The sequence below is a fragment of the Heterodontus francisci genome, chromosome 40 (assembly GCF_036365525.1).
Source record: "Heterodontus francisci isolate sHetFra1 chromosome 40, sHetFra1.hap1, whole genome shotgun sequence".
Taxonomy (NCBI): domain Eukaryota; kingdom Metazoa; phylum Chordata; class Chondrichthyes; order Heterodontiformes; family Heterodontidae; genus Heterodontus; species Heterodontus francisci.
The window spans coordinates 9,381,037-9,399,301 of NC_090410.1; the positions used below are offsets into that span (position 1 = coordinate 9,381,037).

Below are 18,265 nucleotides of genomic sequence, written 5' to 3' on the forward strand. Positions count from 1 at the left end.
TCCGCTGATTGGCCAGCAGCTCACTGAGGCAGGACCTCCTCCCTCAGGGAGCTGGAAGTCTCACCTCAGGACAATTAAAGCCCGGGGACCCGTAAAATGCAGGTCAGATCCCCGGGCCAGGCAGAAGCGGGTTCGCCACCGACTTTTACATCAGTGGCGAAGTCCCGTCCACCTATGGTAAAATCCAATCCTAGCTGTTGAAACCCATCACACTCATTTCAAATAGGACCATTGCAGTCAGAGAGACTTTTGTCCCATCTGGGTGGATTTGAAGCAAGCTCCCAAAAGTGCAAAGCCACTGTGTAACCTGCTGCAATACTCAGTCCCTCAAAAAGGCATCCTAACAGGACTGCATGCATATCAGTAATTTCTTGACACAGTTCATCTACAAGCTTCAGCCTGCTTTGCTCTCTGTCCTAGTCAGAGACAAATATTACTTCTAAATAAAATACATCACTACACGAAATAATTTACTTTTTGGCTGGAACTGTTTTCTGCAGGTTCCACAGCTTCAGAGTACGATCCTCCGAAGCAGTCATGAGAACAGGCTCCACTGGGTGAAACGCCAATGCACGGATCCCATCAAAATGACTCCGCAACGTATACTTGGGATTCCAGGTCTTCCTGAAGGCATCCTTACCGTCAGAAATCTGCAACAAGGAAGACAAATTTCTAGCTAGATTTGTATCCAAGTTCCCTCTTATAAACAGTTACAGCATTTCTGACTGATGAACAGCATTCTCAGTGGGCTATGAGAAGCCTTGTAAAGCAAACCCTCAAGACTGTTCCGCTATTCATTATGATCATGGCTGATCCTGTGCCTAAACTCCGTTTTTCTGCCCGCTCCCCATATCGCTCGATTCCGAGTGATCACAAATCCATAGCAACACAGCATTATATTCCAGAGGCTGCAAATGTTTTAGAAAATATGAGTTATGCTCTAGGATTGCATCTGAGGAATTGTAAATGTGCCCATTGACCCTGGACTGGGGGGGGGGGGGGAGATGGAACGAAAAAGCCACAGTTCACACTCCCAATCGCTGTCCACTGAGCATGGCTGGAAGCGGTGTGGATACCGTGTGATGATAAGGTCACAGTTCAGCAAAGATGCCCTCCATGGTTGAATGGTCTGCTGACACTCACTGCCTTGGCTCGACCTTGGGCAACAGCCACTTGGTTGAGGAAGGCTGATGGTGCCTATGAGACTGTACGCCAGCAAGAGCCAGTGCCTTCAGGAAAGGAAGTAATAAAAATTGAAATTTTGAAAAATAGTACAAAAAAGTGCTTTGTTTCTGGCTCAATGCAGCTAATGCTTCAAAGTTCAAGAGTCCTATAAGATACAAACTTAAGAATGTAGTTCTTTTTCATTAAATGGAAATTCAGGCACAACTGTTCTTGCCAAATTAGGTTAAGAATTTTAGTTTTTGAAAAACACTTACATCATTGTCATTTGTGACAGTCAGGTCTGCCAGCTCACCCAGGCTCATTTCTCCATCGCCAGTGTTATCTGCCCCTAGTATAAATGGCTTGTTAGCATGTGGGGGAAACACAAGAGGAACGGCTGCAATGGAAACACAACAGTAGCAGAACTTTAAAAAGGGTTTATAGTCATCAGTATGCTACAAAGAGCTTACCTAGGACACACAGATACTGCCACTGTCCCCACCCTACAATGTGCTGTCAGGGGCACATAATTCCTCACAGAGAGGAATAAGTTATTGAGTCTGACTGCATGAGGTAGTTTGAAACAGCTTCACTGGAGACAGCCATGACCTCTACCATAATGATACCAAATATGTGAATTCAGTTGTATGACAATTTAGCTTCTTTGAGCACGGCTGCTCCACCTTTGGGAGGGAGAGTTCTGACCTCCCTCAGCTCGCCTTAGGACACCTGTGGAGCAAGCAGTAATATAAACATACACTGGCCACTCTTATCCTCAATAATTAGCTTCATTTTATAACATTTTCAGAAGTTAATTAGCAATCCAGTTGAGGTCTGCTAACTCAGCGCAGTGTACATACTGAATTCGAAACTGGCTACCTGAATGATTCACAACCACATTAGGAAGTGTGTGTGTGCGTGTATTACAGATCTTTATTGCTCTTTAAATCTCAATTGATTAAGTCACAATAACAGGTTGACAGGCTGCATCAACTACCTGGAGAATCCTGGCCATGACTCTAGAAGCTGGGAAAAATATAAAAGATTTCATCTCAGCAGAACAAAAACCTTCAACCACGAAGTTCACAATATTAAAAAAAAATTAATTCCACAAGGGGAGCAATTACAAGATTTCATCTCCGGATTTGGCTAATAGTTATGAACTATTGCGACATCATCTGATGCTCTTCAGTCACTTCCGGTGATTCTGCAATGTAGCTTTTTCAGATGAAGGAAAACTGTTACCTTCGCTTGGCTTAGGTTGACCAATCATCCCAGATGGAATGGAAGGCAAGCCATCAATGTCTGTAAAATTAGTCAGCACATCTTGAAGTTTAGAGCGGTGATTTCCTGTAAATGCAATCATGCATAAAAAGTTATATAAATCAGCAGAATGGGCTCTATGCATTATTTTAGACGGCTAGACGATCTCATTGCTCACGGCAAGTCAAACTTGGCCCTTTCTGGCACAGTGGCTGAAATCAACTAATTCAGTGCAGACATTGTGTTTGAACCTGTGACCTTCTAGTTTGTGTTGTTTAGTTCCACATCAATGAATCAATTTACTGACTGAGCTACTGATAGAGCCCCTTTAGCTTTTAACTATTCTGAAGCTGCAGAACAATACTGAAAAATTTCATTCCGTTTTTGGCCTGATTTTTACCTAGTTCTTTGCCGTCCCCCAAGCTTCGGTTATCTTCAGCCCTTTCCTCTTCAGTATCCAGGAAGTGAAATTCACTCAAAGCATCCACTGTTTCACAGTCCATGGCAGGATCAGCAGCTGTCATCTCAGTGCCTATCTGTGGTAACACACATTTCAAAAAATAAGTTTGCAATTTCCATCGGAAATCAAGAAAACGCACTGATCTGACTGACCACCAACTAATTGCCAGAATGATCGTTGGGGTCATTGCGGTGACCAAACAGGTTTAATAGACAGTAGTTTGAAATGTTGACCATCAAAATCTAACTTCTGGCTGCCAATTAGGTAGGAGCATAAGAGATAACAGGACTGGAAAATACTCTGCAGTCCATCCATCCAGTTCCAAAAACTAATACCCCATCCCTCAAAGCCATCCAATTCACCACTAACCTTTTTTCCTACGATCTGCCTGCACTTCACTGTTTATATTGCACCTTAATATTTTCTCAACTCTTTTTCAATCTTATTACACATCACACACCATTTTCTAGCCAAGAATACACCTCGGTCCCAATTTTCCTTTCCGGGGGCAAAAAGAGTAGCCCAGTCTCTGCTCAGGTGAACTCTCAGTTAATAGTTAACAAGGCAAGCATTTGGAAGCCAGTGAGCAGAGCTCTGTATGTATGCTAGAACACAGCAGGAGGAAATTAATAAAATCCTGGAATGTTTAAAAAAAGAAAAAGTGTCATTTCTTTTAAATCTGCTTGCAGCGTAACCAAACATGGATGCCTGTCAGGACAAGCTCTTCAAATTCAGCACTGAGTAGTCTCAAAAACCAAATAGCATAGTGACAATTTTCACACACCACTTTTAATTCACTACACACCCATTAGGAAAATCATTTTCAATGAGTTCTGACCTACACATCCCTCACACTCACCCAACCAACCAGCAAGGATAAAGACACTGTTGAGGAAAAAAGAGTCCTAATAAGAGATTTTTCGATGGTCAATTAGAGGCAGCCATTTTCAAAGACAAATTTGGAGATTTATGTAGCGTTAATAAAAGTTTTTTCTCTTTGTCCTGAAGAGGCTTGCAGGATCCAACTTGAGGGTTCAATTCAGAAACTGAGGCATGCATGGAACCCCGCCCGACCAACAAGATTTCTACAGACAAGCAGTCATGAAAACTCTAGAAGTTAAAAGCATCAATGGTTACCCTTTGTTTCTTGCTTAGCCTCTGTGTGACAGAGAGTTCCGAAGGAACACTATCTAATTCATCATCATCTTCGTCGCTATCATCATCCACATTCTGAAGGAAAGGCATCTTCTCCAGTACTGATTTTCGTAGTCCATCTCTAGACTCGCTACCTGCATTTCTGTAAAGGAAAATACACATATAAAACCAGGGCCAATACAAAAAAAAATTAGGAGAGTGTATTATGACTTATTTTTCACTTCGTAGCCCAGAGATAGCAGCTAATTGTACCACTCCATTCTTGACCTGTAGGGTATCGAACTGGAGCGTTCCTGGTCTGTTTCTCAATAGGCAAACACACTGATTGAAAAGTATTTTCTTATAGCCCCAGCCTTCACAGCGCTCCTACACTTTTCCTCGTTCTTGACTTTTTAATGTTCTAATTAGGTAAAAGAGAGTGCTTACAAGAGTCAGAATGTCAGATTGGAGGGGAGAGGGGGCATGAGAGCAATGCTAAGCCTCCATTTTCATCTACCAATCACCAACATATTGAAACCAAGTAAGCCTGTTAAATATACTGACAACACCAAAACCAGGAGAGCAACACAGACAACAGGAGGCAAAAAAATGGTTGCAGAGGATTTAGACCATGTTTGTAATTGGGTAAAGCAACAGAAAATAAATTTTAACACTGATAAATATAAATGTTTCCACATTCCTCAAGAAAATCATGCATCATACATAACAGGTTAAATAAATAATTTAGGAGTAATGTCTTTATAGAGACTGGTGAAAATGTGGAACTTGCTGTCAGAGTGGTTGAAGAAGGTAGCAATGATACATTTATGGAGATGCTTAATGCATACGTGAGGGAGAAGGAGAAAGACACATGGTAAGGATTGAAAGTAGGTTATGTAGAGTATTAATAATGGCCTAGACTAGTTGGGACAAATGGCATATATCTGTGCTGTAGGTTCTATGTAACATAATGAATGGGAATTGGCAGTATGAAACTTACAATGGGATCTGGGAGCGACAGTAGACTCCACTTTTAACATCTAGACAATAGCTGCTTTAATGCAGCTGTACGCAAGATGTGAAATTTGTGTGCCAGACCCGTGTGTTTTATTGGCCTTTACTCATAAGACATTTTGTGGTCTGTTTTTCTTGTCTACAAATAGCCCAGGCTGAAGTGGTGTTCCTTGGCCTTGTTGAATGAAACTCAGGGTTAGTCTACTATCTCTCCCAGAACCCACTGTAAGTCTCATTTTTCCAATTTATTGTGTTACACAGAATCTACAGCGCAGATATATTTGGCCCAACTGGTCTATGCCAGTATTAATACTCTACACAGCCTACTTCGTATCCTTACCATGTGTCTTCCTATCTCCTTCTCCCTTATGTATGCATTAAGCATCTCCATAAATATATCAATGCATCCTGCTTCAACCACTCCATGTGACAGCGAGTTCCACTTCTCACCAGTCTCTGTAAAGACATTCCTCCTAAATTATTTATTCAACCTGTTATGTATAATGCATAATTTTCTTGAGGAACGTGGAAACATTTATATTTATCAGTGTTAAAATTTATTTTCTGTTGCTTTGCCCAATTACAAGATTTTATTTCATCTGTAGATGGTGTCTGGTATCATCACGTGCCAGCAAAATATAGGAGGTAGGATGGATGGGAGTCAAACTTATACCTCTCCACTGTGTCCCGTTGCATCTTGATGTCTTCACCATTCAAAAAATATTTTACGATTGAAGTAAGCATACCTGACATACTCGAGCTTAAAATAACTTCATATAAAATTAAAATGAAAGAGAAATTTAATGTAGGGCATCACTCTAGGTGCCAGTTAGTCTCAGCGGCTCAGTAGACACCTGATTAACAAACACTGTGCAGTACAAGCAGATCCAGGAGCTGTTTTTAGGTTTCCAATTTTCACCCCTGCTAGGGAACAGTTCCATTCTCTGGTATCTCACTTAAATGGTCATTCTTTATACAAGCAAGTGTTTGCAGGCAGTTCAATCCTGACAGCATAATGATCAGGAGCAAGAATCACAGCTAGTTTTCCTCCTCCCGAGCCCATGAGCTCCGAGACGAATTCCAGCACCCCTCCTGATTGCATAGCTGACTGTCGGGTAAGCTAGCGCATCAACCAGAACCATCTGATCTGTGTAACACACCAGGCTGTGCTTTGCCCACTCAGCCACTGAGAGTGCTTATATGCTTGGTTGTATTGACTTCTTTGCAGACATTCATGTTGCAAATAGCAGTGGCTGTTAAAATAAACCTGTTTTTGGCACCATTGCTACTGCCTTACAGAGCAGACGTATTAGCCATCTGTTTCAAACCACAAGAATCCTTCGTTTGTACTGCATTTCCCCCACTAAATCACAGTGAAACCTTCCCCCATCTCCCAACACGACTTCTGATAATGCGTATTAAATTGACCCTTCACCAAAAAGACTGTTAAATGATTGTTCGAGCATAGTAATTAATTATAACATCCAAATTAGAAGGATAATCAACTAATGGAAGATCAGTGCCAAAGGCTAACCGATGAAGAGTTGCTAATCTTAAAAGATCCAAGTCCCAGTTAGTCGTGTTCCTCGAGCCTAATTCACAATAAAATTGATTTATCTTCACTATTTTTAATTCCTCCCCTCCCATTTGTTCTTTCCAACCCCTTCCTGTGCAAAATACATTCCATGAAGGTGGTTTGCTCTCAAGTTTCTGATAGTACCTGTCTGTGACCAGGGAACAGGAGGTGCATAGTAACAGCCTGAGGTGATTGCCAATAAGCTTGCCTGCACCTCTATGCAGCTTCACCAGCTATCACAATCAAGGATGGGAATTGCATTAATAAGCCAATGTCCTACCGTAGGCATGTCCAAGCTTTTTGTCTTTGTTAGGTGAATCCCATAGAAGTTCACAGCACAGGTCTGTAGCTAGGAACCGCAGTACTTACTAGGAAATATATCTGATTCAAATACTCACCTCTTAATCTGTTCTTCTATCTGTTTAACTAATGGAGAGTCTCCACCATTTAGAATCTGTCCCAAGCTGTTGGACTCTGCTGCTCCATTGTGCTCTGGGCTGGAATGACCCAACATGGATCGGACCCGCTTTGTCCGCACATCCAAGATAGTGTCTGTATAACCCACCTCCTGCAAATATCTAAAATGATAGCACACAGTAGAGTTAGATGCATATAATTACAGGCAACAATGCAGCAACTTCCTGGAGGACTTGACATATCTTCATCTATCTTTTACACAGCAATAAAATTCTTCCACTTACGTAGTATCTTTAACATAGTAAACACTGCAAGGTATTTCATGGATGGATGCTGACTAAACACATGGTCGGAGAGATACGATTTTGTGACTTTTGAAGGTGGAGAGAGGCACCAAAGCAAAAGGATTTAGGAAGGTTTTGATGAATTTCTTAAAGGAAGGCAGTAAGGAAAAGGGATTGAGGGAGGAGAGTTGCAGAGGAGGGTCGATATGGCTCCATCAAAGAGGCCAGAATCACAACAAATGGAATGGAGTGAGTTGTGCAAGTTATCAATACAATGCTTTTGGGAATAATTGCCAGTATGAGAAAATGTGAAGCACTGGGTAAAAATCACAACAGTATTTTATATCCTAAACAGTCAATAAAATCTATAAAACACCCTCACTTCTGTAGCTCATAATAAATGATAAACCAAATTTCACCAGATAAATCACCTCTCAAATGAATTTTATACTTGGGAAGAAAATTATACACCGAAGTACACACCTGATGAGTTTTGTTTGTAATTAACATTATTAACTACAGTTAACATCCGTCTGATGTGCTTGAATTTGATGTGATGCATTGCATTTCATTGTCCTTGGAAACTACCACACCATCTCCAACCTCTCTTTCCTTTCCGAAGTTCTTGCACATGTTGTCACCTCTCAAAACGGTGGCCATCTTTCCGGAACTCCATGTTTGAACCCCTCTCATAAAGTTTCTGCCCCTGCCTCAGCACTGAAATGGCCCTAATCAAAGTCACAAATGGCATCCTACATGACTGTGACCGTGGTAGCTATCCTTCTTTATCCTTCCCAACCTGTTTGCAGCCTTTGACACCGCTGACCACACCATCCTCCTCCAACATCTCTCCTCCATTGTCCAGCTGGGTGGGACAGCATCGCATCTGGTTCCATCCTTATCTACTTGTAGCCAGAGAATCACCTACAATGACTTCTCTTCCTACTTCCATACCATTACTTCTGCAGTTCCTTGGCCCTCTCCTCTTTCTAATCTGCATGCTGTCGGTGACATCATCTGAAAACTCAATATCAGGTTCCACGTAAATGCTGACGGCACTCAGTTCTACTCTACCTCAGCATCTCTCTTGACTTCCCCCCTTTGAGTTGTAACGCTGCTTGTGGGATATCCACCACTGGATGAGCAGAATTTCCACCAAATAACCATTGCAAAAATCAAAACCACAGTCTTCGGTCCCAGCCACAAACTCTGTTCTCTAGCCACCAATACCATCAATGCCACCCCACTCTCTCGGCGCTGTCTGTGGCTGAACCATACTGTTCACAACCTTGCCATCCCAATAAACCCGGAAATGAGCTTCCAATCACATCCGCTCCTTCACCAAAACTGCCTACTTGTACCTCCGTCACACTGGACATTGATGTCAAATAGAGATGAAAGTGGGAAAGGGCTTGAGAAAGGGGGTGCAAAGCAACACTGCGAAGTGCTCAGAGACAACATTGCCAAGCCTGCTATCTAGCTGCTTGCGTGGGGTGTTAAATGCATCAGTGGCATTACGTATATACAGTCTGCGGAGTCAAAAAATTTCCAAAAATGTCATTAATGACTTGGTCATAAACACTGTGTTTACCAAGCACATAACGGTCACCATCATGGATGTGATTTATCTGCTGAAACGTCAGCGATACATTATACATGTTTGTCCAAGATAAAATAGCAGATTGCAGACAAGCTTTAATATTATTCTCCAATTCGTTGCGACGTAAATAGACTCTATTGTAGATACATGGATGATAGCCATCGTGTACGAATGGGTAGACTCTGCATTCATGGCAGAGCAAGTTAGTAAACATACAATACCAGGAATTTGCAAGCTTTTTGTCTTAGTGGGTCACTTATGTGGAGACTTGCAGGTCGCATATAAAGCTTAAACTCAGGTTTCCATTAATCTGCTCATATCTCAAACAATTGGTACAAACAGGTTTTGATGGTCCATCTTAGGATTTATCCACCACTGAGGTAACAACACTAAGAACAGCCCCCTTCTAAATCTCCAGGCCATAGAATTCATTCAGCATAAACCAGCAAATAAGTGTTAACAGAACAGAGTCGCCTGGGCTACGTGGGCTGGATTGGCAGAGTGAACAGGCCACTTTTGGCCCACAGCCTCAATTTGGGCACCTTGGTGCTCTATTACATACGCCTGTCAAAGGGATTTTCTATCCCCATACAACAGCAACTGCAGGTGATAGTAATGCGTACTTACTGTCTCAGCAGCTGCCGTCCTTCTTTCCAGGATAATGGACTATTCTGTTCTATGGCTGATGTATCAGGGCCATTATTTATCACTGAAAAAATAAAATACAGAGTTGTATTATAGCTGTACAACTACAGCATCCCAAAATAGTCTTAGATTACAATTAGGGAGATATCAGATTAAATTCTTGTTTAAACCTGTTAAATACATTATTGGTAAAATTAGGGTTCTAAACGTATCATTCTCATTATTATTTTAGATGGGGGTATATTAATCATATTGTATTTTCCACAACTCAAATAGCTTTAGGACAGAAAGGTGACTAGATCAAACTGAATGCAGCGAAGCTCTGCAAGAGAAAGGACATGTTGAAACAGATAAAAGTTGCATACTTTCCCTTTTTAGTTTCCACAGAATCCCAGTATATGACTGAAAATAGCAGTGTGCCCCAATGGCACTGTTGGAAAATACCCTATCCTGTGTGGAACTAAGCATGCAAACCAGGAAGGTTCGGGGCTTAATGCTTGGTTTGTGCTGAGTTGGTTGATTTCAGCCAGGATGGCTATATCCTGCTACAACTGGCACCCTGGGCTAGGGAGCAGGAGATGTTTCCCCATCTAATGGGTTAGATTTTACCAAGCCCTGACATTGGACTCAACGGCGGGGGGTGGGGTGGGGTGGGGGGGGGGAAGCAGACGATCGTTCTCAGAGGTGGCGAGGCTCCCTGGCGCCTCCCCCACCGCTGGGCGACAGGACCTGGATTTAAATATTTAAATTAATCAGATGAATACATTTAAATCAACTTACCTTGAAACTTCTGGGCATGCCGCAATCTTCAGTGCAGCAGTCAGCAATCCTGCACCTTCAATTCCCCGTCTGAGGAAAGCAGGCATGACACTGGTGGGGAGGAGGGAGGAGCTAAGATTTTTACTGTGGGGGAGGGCGGAGGGGTCAAATAAGCATCATCAGTGTAGAGGATGGTGGGAAGAGGTGAACTTTCAACTTTGTGCCATCTGGGGGGTGGTGGGAGAAGGTCAGAATTCAAAGGAAAGTGTTTTTTTGGGGCGGGGGGGTGAAGGGCAAATACTTAGTAATTTTTATTGGGGGGGGTTGAAAATTTATTGTCAATTGTGGGAAGGAGCGGTGTTAACTTTAAAATTCTAATTTTTCAGCAGGGCTGGCTGCCCTTTAAAAAGGGCGCCAGCGCCTGGGCAGCTGACGCCATTGCTGGCAAAGGACAGCAACACCCCCCCCCCCCCCCCCCCCCCACGTGATTCGGACTGCCCAGGCTATTTAAATCAGCCGCCACATGGGAGACCACGGCGGCTCTTCAGTGTGCGGTCCGCCATTTTTTGAGCTCGCTGCCGTGAGCTCTTGAAATCCAGCCCAATGTCTCTTCCAGTAAAGTGTGCAGATGTGGAGATTGGTTGAGGGCAAGATAAGGTTTATCAGTGATGATTCACATTGTGAAATTGCCGAGTTACACCTAACATCTAAGCACTTCAAGAAGGGCCACTTAAGCACTGGAGCGCAGCAGGGATCTGTGGAACCATACCCCAGCATGAGTCTATGCAATGCCCTTTATCTGTAAACCAGCATGAGCCACTGCAATCAGGGAAGGAAGTTGGAGAAAAACAAGAATGGAAGAATTTAGAAAGAGAGAGTGTAACCTTCTACATGAACAGGCCCAACAACAATTGACATGCAGGACGTCATAGGTTGCAAGGATTAAAAGAATAGGTTGGCCATTAAGCGTGGGGAAAGGGAAGAAACATGAAGAGGCTATAATGGCGAACTGAAAGCATAGTTAAAAGCAGGGAGGCAATGGCAAATGAGGGAACTGGGCAGGAATTTTCAGATACTTGTTGAGCAATTCTGGCTTCAAGTGCTGGGACAATATTTAAACCTACAAGGAACTGGGAGTGCAGCAGGATAAGCTTACAATACTCAATGGGAATAAAGAATCATGTAACTCCACAATACTAGGATGTGACCATTATACTACACTACACTACAGCCTACTGAGGTGGCCTATTCTAGGTGTTAATACACAACATTTTAAAGATTTACCTAAAGGATCTAAATGATACTTATCTTATGACAATTGCTACTGTTTCTAATATTTTTATTTGTTCCTGAGACATGGATAAAACTAGCCATTTATTGTCCACCCCTAGTTTTCCTCATGGTGGTGGCTTGCTTTCTTGAACTGCAGTTACTATGCTGATGATGTTCCCGCAGTGTTGTTAAGTAGGGAACTGCAGGATACTGACACAGTGACTATGAAGCAACGTTGATATATGTTCAAGTCAGGATGGCTGGGAACTTGGAGGTGATGGCAATTTCATGACATTGCTACTCTTGTCCTTCTCAGTGGTAGAAGTCAAGGTGCAGAAGATGCTGTTGAAATAACCTTCGTCAGTTGCTGTAGTACATCCTTGGATTGTACATACTGCAACCACTGTGTCAGTGGTTGAAGAGGCATTGATCATGTGTACTACTCTGTCCATGATGGATTTGAGCTTCTAAAGTGTTGTTCTGCTTGCAGGTGAATGCGAGTATTCTATCATTTTTGTCTTGGAAATGGTGGCAAGACTTTGAGGGATCAGGAAGCTGGCACTTGTCAAAGAATAACCAGCCTCTGCCCTGGTGATATGGCATGTCCAGTTGAGCACCTGGCACATGGTGACCCCCAAGATATTGATGGTGGGGGACTCAGCAGTGGAGGTGCTGTTCAAGGTTAAAAGGGCAATAACTGGGCTTTCTCTTATTCAAGATGAACAGTACCAGGAACTAATGCAGTTTGGATATCAGCTGCCACTCCAGGTCATGCTGTAGGCTGGCAGAGGCAGCTTTATTATCAATGGAGTTGTGAATGAAGATGAACAGAGTGAAATGGTCAGCAAACAGCCCCTGCCACCACCACCACCGAGCTTATTTAAGTAGGAAAATCATTGTTGAAGCAGTTGCACACCGTCAGCCAAGGATGCTTCTCTGAGAAACTGATGCACTGATGTCCCAGGCATGTGATGACTGAAACCATGACCGTTGTGCCAGCCACTGGAAGACTTTCCTTCTGACTCCCATCACCCAGTAAGTTCAGTTTTGCCGTTTTCTGGGTGCCATACACAGTTAAATGCTACCATGATATCAAGGATAGCTGCTCTCATCTCCCTTCTGGCATTTGAATCTTCCATCCATTTCTGAATCAAGGTTCTAAGGAGATCTGGAGCTGAGTGACTCTGGTGGAATCCAAACCTACCATGTTTTGGTGAGTAGCTATCACTTGAGCAACACTTCCATCACTTTACTGATGACTGGGAGGAACCAATACAGTAGTAATTGGCTGGGTTATTTCCCTGTTGTTTTTTGTGGAAAGCACATAACTGCAATTTTTCAGTATTATAACTATACTGGACCCTTCCTAAGTCCTATTAAAGTGTTAAATAGCAATTGGACTTATCTGTTTGAAAATCTGCAGTACCTCCAATAGGCAAGCCTGGAACTGTGCAATGAGCAGTTTCAAATTCCAATGTGTTTACTCTGTGCTCTGAAAATTCTCGTAGCTACTCCACCTAATTCGACTTCACACCAAATCATGTTTGAATTTCACATCAACTATGCTTACGAGAAAATTCAACCCATACAGATCCAGACATATTACTTTCCTTTCAGCTACTTCTTCAAGTATAAAAACACAACACTCCTACTATACTATGCCTTAAAATGCATCAATTCTCAGTTTGATTGGGGTTAACTGACCCCAATCCAGTGTGCTACAATTGACGTTGGTTCCCCAGGTTAAGAAGGCTAGGGAAAAAAGTCTAGATAAAAAAATCAGCAAGCCCTGCTGCAAAGTGAAGCGTGTGCACAACATGTAGCGATGGGATTGCAGGCAGCTACAATGCCCTCCACAGTCAAATAATCTGCCAACAGTCTACAGTTACTGCCAGCGGGTACACAGATTTGGAGATAAATATAAACATATGAAAACAATCACTGCGATTCCTACTATTAGTGTAGATATAACTCAAGTATTGGCATATTCTTAACAGTGGTACAAGTTCAGACCTGATATCTGTTCCTTCCCTATTACAACATTCAGATTTTAGTATGAAATTTTGACAATAGCAGGAGCTTAAAGGTGAGAGCATGAAATCTTTGTACAATGGCCAACTGAATGGATAAAACCAATGAACTACAGACATCCTTCTAGACTTGGATTGTGCCTGAAGAGGGGATTTTAAGCTGCATAACACTACAATGAAGCAATAGTAGTTATGGGCGTGTTGCTGGTGGCCGTGGAATCTACTTGAAGTGAAGAATTAAGAGCATCATAAAGCATAGTGATTTATGTATGGTTGGTTTCCTATAACGCAATAGTAACACAATACTAAATAGGCCTAGTAAGGGCACTGTACAAATGTTGTGATAATTAGAGCAATGATTTGTCATGAGGTGACAATTCATGATAAAAAGTGATTAATATATGCAATAGACTTCTGGATAATGTGATAAAAGTGTTAACCCTAGGATCATTTAAGAATGATCTTAGGATACTGATCAACTGGATACTGCAATAAGGAGACTATCGGGTTTTTCTGGATGGCCAAACTAAGTTGAGCCGAATGAGCCACATTGGTGGCTTGTAAATCCCACCAATTTCTGCATTTAGCACAGTTGGTAATTTTGCAGAAAAAGTCAAAATGGAGTAAAGTTGTTGGCTTCTGACAAGTGGTTCCAATTCCCTGAGAGGTCACTCTGAACACCAACTTAACAGAGTGAATTTCAAAAGGGCCAACAAATGCACATCTCTCAGGGGTTCATATGGCAATGACATTGCCACAAAATGGAGGAAGAGTAAGCACAGCATCAACATGTCGCATCTAGGGACATTTTTCAGTGTCAAAGGTGCTATATAAATGGTTGTTCTTGAAATAGAGTTGAGCTGGCAGATCTAGTGGGAACAGACTGGCGTAGAGAGTGCAGCAGGAGGGGAAGAGAATACTGACATGACAAAGCACTTTGACCAAAACTGCTGACCACTTGACCTACCTATACTGTACACCTGCAACAGTGATTTTTAATTGAAGGTATGAATTAGTCTCAGGCAAAAACGTGTATAATTTCTCAATGTACCCGATTCAGGTGCGTCTGTCTTTCCATCACCTTGAACTGGTTCTGTTCCATACTTCAGCTTGTGGTACTTTGTCCTAGAAATTTTAAAAAAGATGTTCTAATGTAATATTAACAAGTGATACAGTTATGTGAATAAAGCAGCTGACTTGGGAAAAAGGAAATAAAAAAGTATAATTGAATTTTGGACACCTGCATCTTCCTGACATAAACTGGGGATTTATTTCCGAATCCCACTGCTTCCCAACAATTAAATTTTAAAGACATTTTTTAAAAATTGTCCCTTTTTTCAGTAAGTTGGTTTAACATAGCTTGAGCAAGCTGGTTTTACTAGGATAAAGAGGGACTTTCACCAGCCCTTCATCACCTCATTTTTCTATGAGTGGTGGCAGGGTCATTATTATGGGAAGCAGCAGAGCAGAGCCCAATTTCTCACACGTCATCACCTTAGGTTTATTTTCCTGTAGGGGACGGGGGTTCTGATCAATCAGAAGCAGGACTTTTTAAAGAAAAACTTTTTTTTTAAACTAAGAAACCGAGGTGAAGGGTCAAGACCTGTAATGCAGGAAGAACATGGTTACCAGATAAGGAGTTTTCCATCGGTAATTCATAGTTCCCTTCTCTCCTTCCCTCAACCTATCTCTACACACATTCATTATAAACAGATCCTACTTTAAAAATTCTTACTGTACAGAACCCATTAGGATTGAGCTTTTGAAATGTCATTTCATAGCCATTTCAAAACCATGTTTTTCTCATTATCCCAACTCAGGTTCAGGTGCAAATTTTAATGGAAGACATAGTATGATTGGTCATCTCAGGTAACTGCATAATATTCTTGGGGAGAATCAATTTGCAATGCTTACCTTTCTTGCTTTAAGGCATATTCGAGCATCTTAATTCTCCGGACCAGATCCTTCTTGAGATTCTCCTGACCTTTCCTCTCTCCTTGTAGAAAGGCCACACGGGCCTTTAAATAATAAAAGCAGATACCCATCAGTAAAATAGTGGGAGAGCTCGCCACAATTATATTTCTATAGTGGAGCAGGTGGACATGTTGCACTATTTTGAAGATGAGCAGGGGAGTTCTCCCCACTGACCTGGCCAACATTTATTCCCTCAATCAACATCACAAAAAAACTGCTTATTTGGTCATTATCACATTGCTGTTTGTGAGACTTTACCGTGTGCAAATCAGCTGCCTCATTTCCTACATTGCAAAAGTGATTACATTTCAAAAGTACTTCATTGGTTCAAAGTGAAGTGCTTTGGGGTGTCCTGAGGTCTTAAAAAATGCTACATTAATGCAAGTCTTGTTTTAAACCCAAACTGTTGCCATTCATGGTGATTTGCTTGATTTTGCAGACATACTAAAAATAAAGCAGTGGACGAGCCATTAAAAAAAAGGAAAACCAGCAAATGCTGGAAATCTGGAATTAAAAACAAAGTGCTGAAATTACACAGCCAGTTAGTCAGAATATGTAAAGAGGAAAGATAGAGGGTGCACTTCTGTATAACCAACTAAAGAACAGCACTGGCGTTAGACTTAAGTCAAGTTGTCTGCCCACTATTAAGAAATGAAGCATGCCAAAAGGAGACGTAGTGAAAGAGTACAAAATATACAAAAGAAAAATACTATGGATGCTGGAAATCTGAAATAAAGACTGAAAATGCTGGCAATACTCAGTAGGTCTGGCAGCATCTGTGGAGAGAAAAACAGAGTTAACATTTCAGGTCTGTGACCTTTCAGCAGAACTGGATAAGCTTTAAGCAAGTGAAAGGGGAAAAGGTGAGAAGAATAATATAGTGGAGGGCAGGAGAGAAATATAATTTTGTTTTTTGAAATCAAAAGTAGTGATTGAACTGAATATCTCAAATAGTAAATAGAGGGGGAAACTAGTGCTTGGTACAGCTGCACAAGATGCTGAAGCAGCAACGGGGCTGGGGCAGAGGGCCACAGCTCTGAACATGTGGACTTTCCCACCCAGTTATACTTCTGTAGTAAAAGCAAGAACAAACTTGCATTTATATAGCGCTTTTCACAACCTCAGAACGTGCCAAAGCAATTCACAGCCAATGATGTACTTTTGAAGTGTAGACCCTATTGTAATGTAGAAAACAACTTGCCCACAGCAAGGTCCCACAAACAGCAATGTGATAATGACTAAATAATCTGTTTTAGTGACGTTGGTTGAGGGATTAACGCTGGCCAGTTCATCAGGGAGAACTCCCCTGCTCTTCTTCAAAGTTGTACCATAGGATCTTTTATGTCCACCTAAAAGGGAAAACGGGGCCTTGGTTTAAAGGTAACACCTCCAACATTGCAAAATTCCCTCATTACTACACTGAAGTGCTAATTCACAAAGGAACTGGGAAAATTCTGGCAGCAAGGATCACAATTTTCAAACAACTCGCTTGCTCCACGGCCATGAAATGTTTCCTGCAATGCAAGAGAAGGCACCACAGAACTGGAGGCCTATGTTATTACATATGCTTTTGTAAAATGTTATCTTTGAAGAAACTTAACACGTCACAAAGTACTTGACAACCATAAGTTACCCCTGGAGTAAAATCTAACTTTTTGTCGCCATGTCGGCAAAGATGGCAGCCATTCTGCAGCAGCATCATACCACAAACAGCAATGAGATGAATTATTAGTTGATCTGTATCTTTTGGTGGTGCGCCTGAGAAGATGACGACCAGGGCATCAGGAGAACTCCCTGTTCTTCTTCAAATATTACCATCTGAAAATGCAGGTTCCACAGCTCATCTGAAGGATGGCTCATCAAACCATGGAGCGCACCCTCATTACTGCATGAGAGAGAAGCAGAGTTAACGTTTCAGGTCAGTGACCCTTCATCAGTTCTGATGAAGGTTAACTCTGCTTCTCTCTCCACAGATGTTGCCAGACCTGCTGAGTATTTCTAGCATTTCTTCTTTTTATTAAAGCACTATAGGGTATGTTATAATGGTGCTATGCCATTAGTGGCAATATATTGCAGTCTATTTTTCACAAACCCAATCAACAATCACTCAAGTAACATCACACACAGATTATCTGGTCATTTATCTCTCTACTGTTGAGAGACCTTGCTATGTGCAAATTGGCTGCATTTCATTTGACTCAAGTTTTTAAAGGTGCTATATTCACACAAATTCCTTATTTCTTTCAACAGTTTGTGTCAATGAGCTACTTTTTTTTATTCATTCATGGGATGTGGGCGTCACTGGCTATGCCAGCATTTATTGCCCATCCCTAATTGCCCTTGAGAAGGTGGTGGTGAGCTGCCTTCTTGAACCGCTGCAGTCCATTTGGGGTAGGTACACCCACAGTGTTGTTAGGAAGGGAGTTCCAGGATTTTGACCCAGCGACAGTGAAGGAACGGCGATATAGTTCCAAGTCAGGATGGTGTGTGACTTGGAGAGGAACTTGCAGGTGGTGGTGTTCCCATGTATTTGCTGCCCTTGTCCTTCTAGTCGGTAGGGGTCGCGGGTTTGGAAGGTGCTGTCTAAGGAGCCTTGGTACATTGCTGCAGTGCATCTTGTAGATGGTACACACTGCTGCGACTGTGCGTCGGTGGTGGAGGGAGTGAATGTTT

At 42.0% G+C, this 18,265-nt stretch overlaps 1 protein-coding gene across 2 annotated transcripts in view; it reads right to left on the reverse strand.

Moving 5' to 3' along the window:
- LOC137353059 (striatin-3-like) overlaps positions 1-18,265 on the reverse strand; it is a 51,097-nt gene that overhangs the window by 22,735 nt on the left and 10,097 nt on the right. For both annotated transcript variants that reach the window (XM_068019004.1, XM_068019003.1), the window contains exons 2-10: positions 15,533-15,636; positions 14,670-14,743; positions 9,540-9,621; positions 7,010-7,189; positions 4,025-4,184; positions 2,828-2,963; positions 2,410-2,514; positions 1,440-1,561; positions 475-650 (exon numbers count right to left, since the gene is read on the reverse strand). In XM_068019004.1, the coding sequence (XP_067875105.1) occupies positions 475-650; positions 1,440-1,561; positions 2,410-2,514; positions 2,828-2,963; positions 4,025-4,184; positions 7,010-7,189; positions 9,540-9,621; positions 14,670-14,743; positions 15,533-15,636 (1,139 nt within the window). The remainder of the gene's footprint in view (positions 1-474; positions 651-1,439; positions 1,562-2,409; positions 2,515-2,827; positions 2,964-4,024; positions 4,185-7,009; positions 7,190-9,539; positions 9,622-14,669; positions 14,744-15,532; positions 15,637-18,265) is intronic.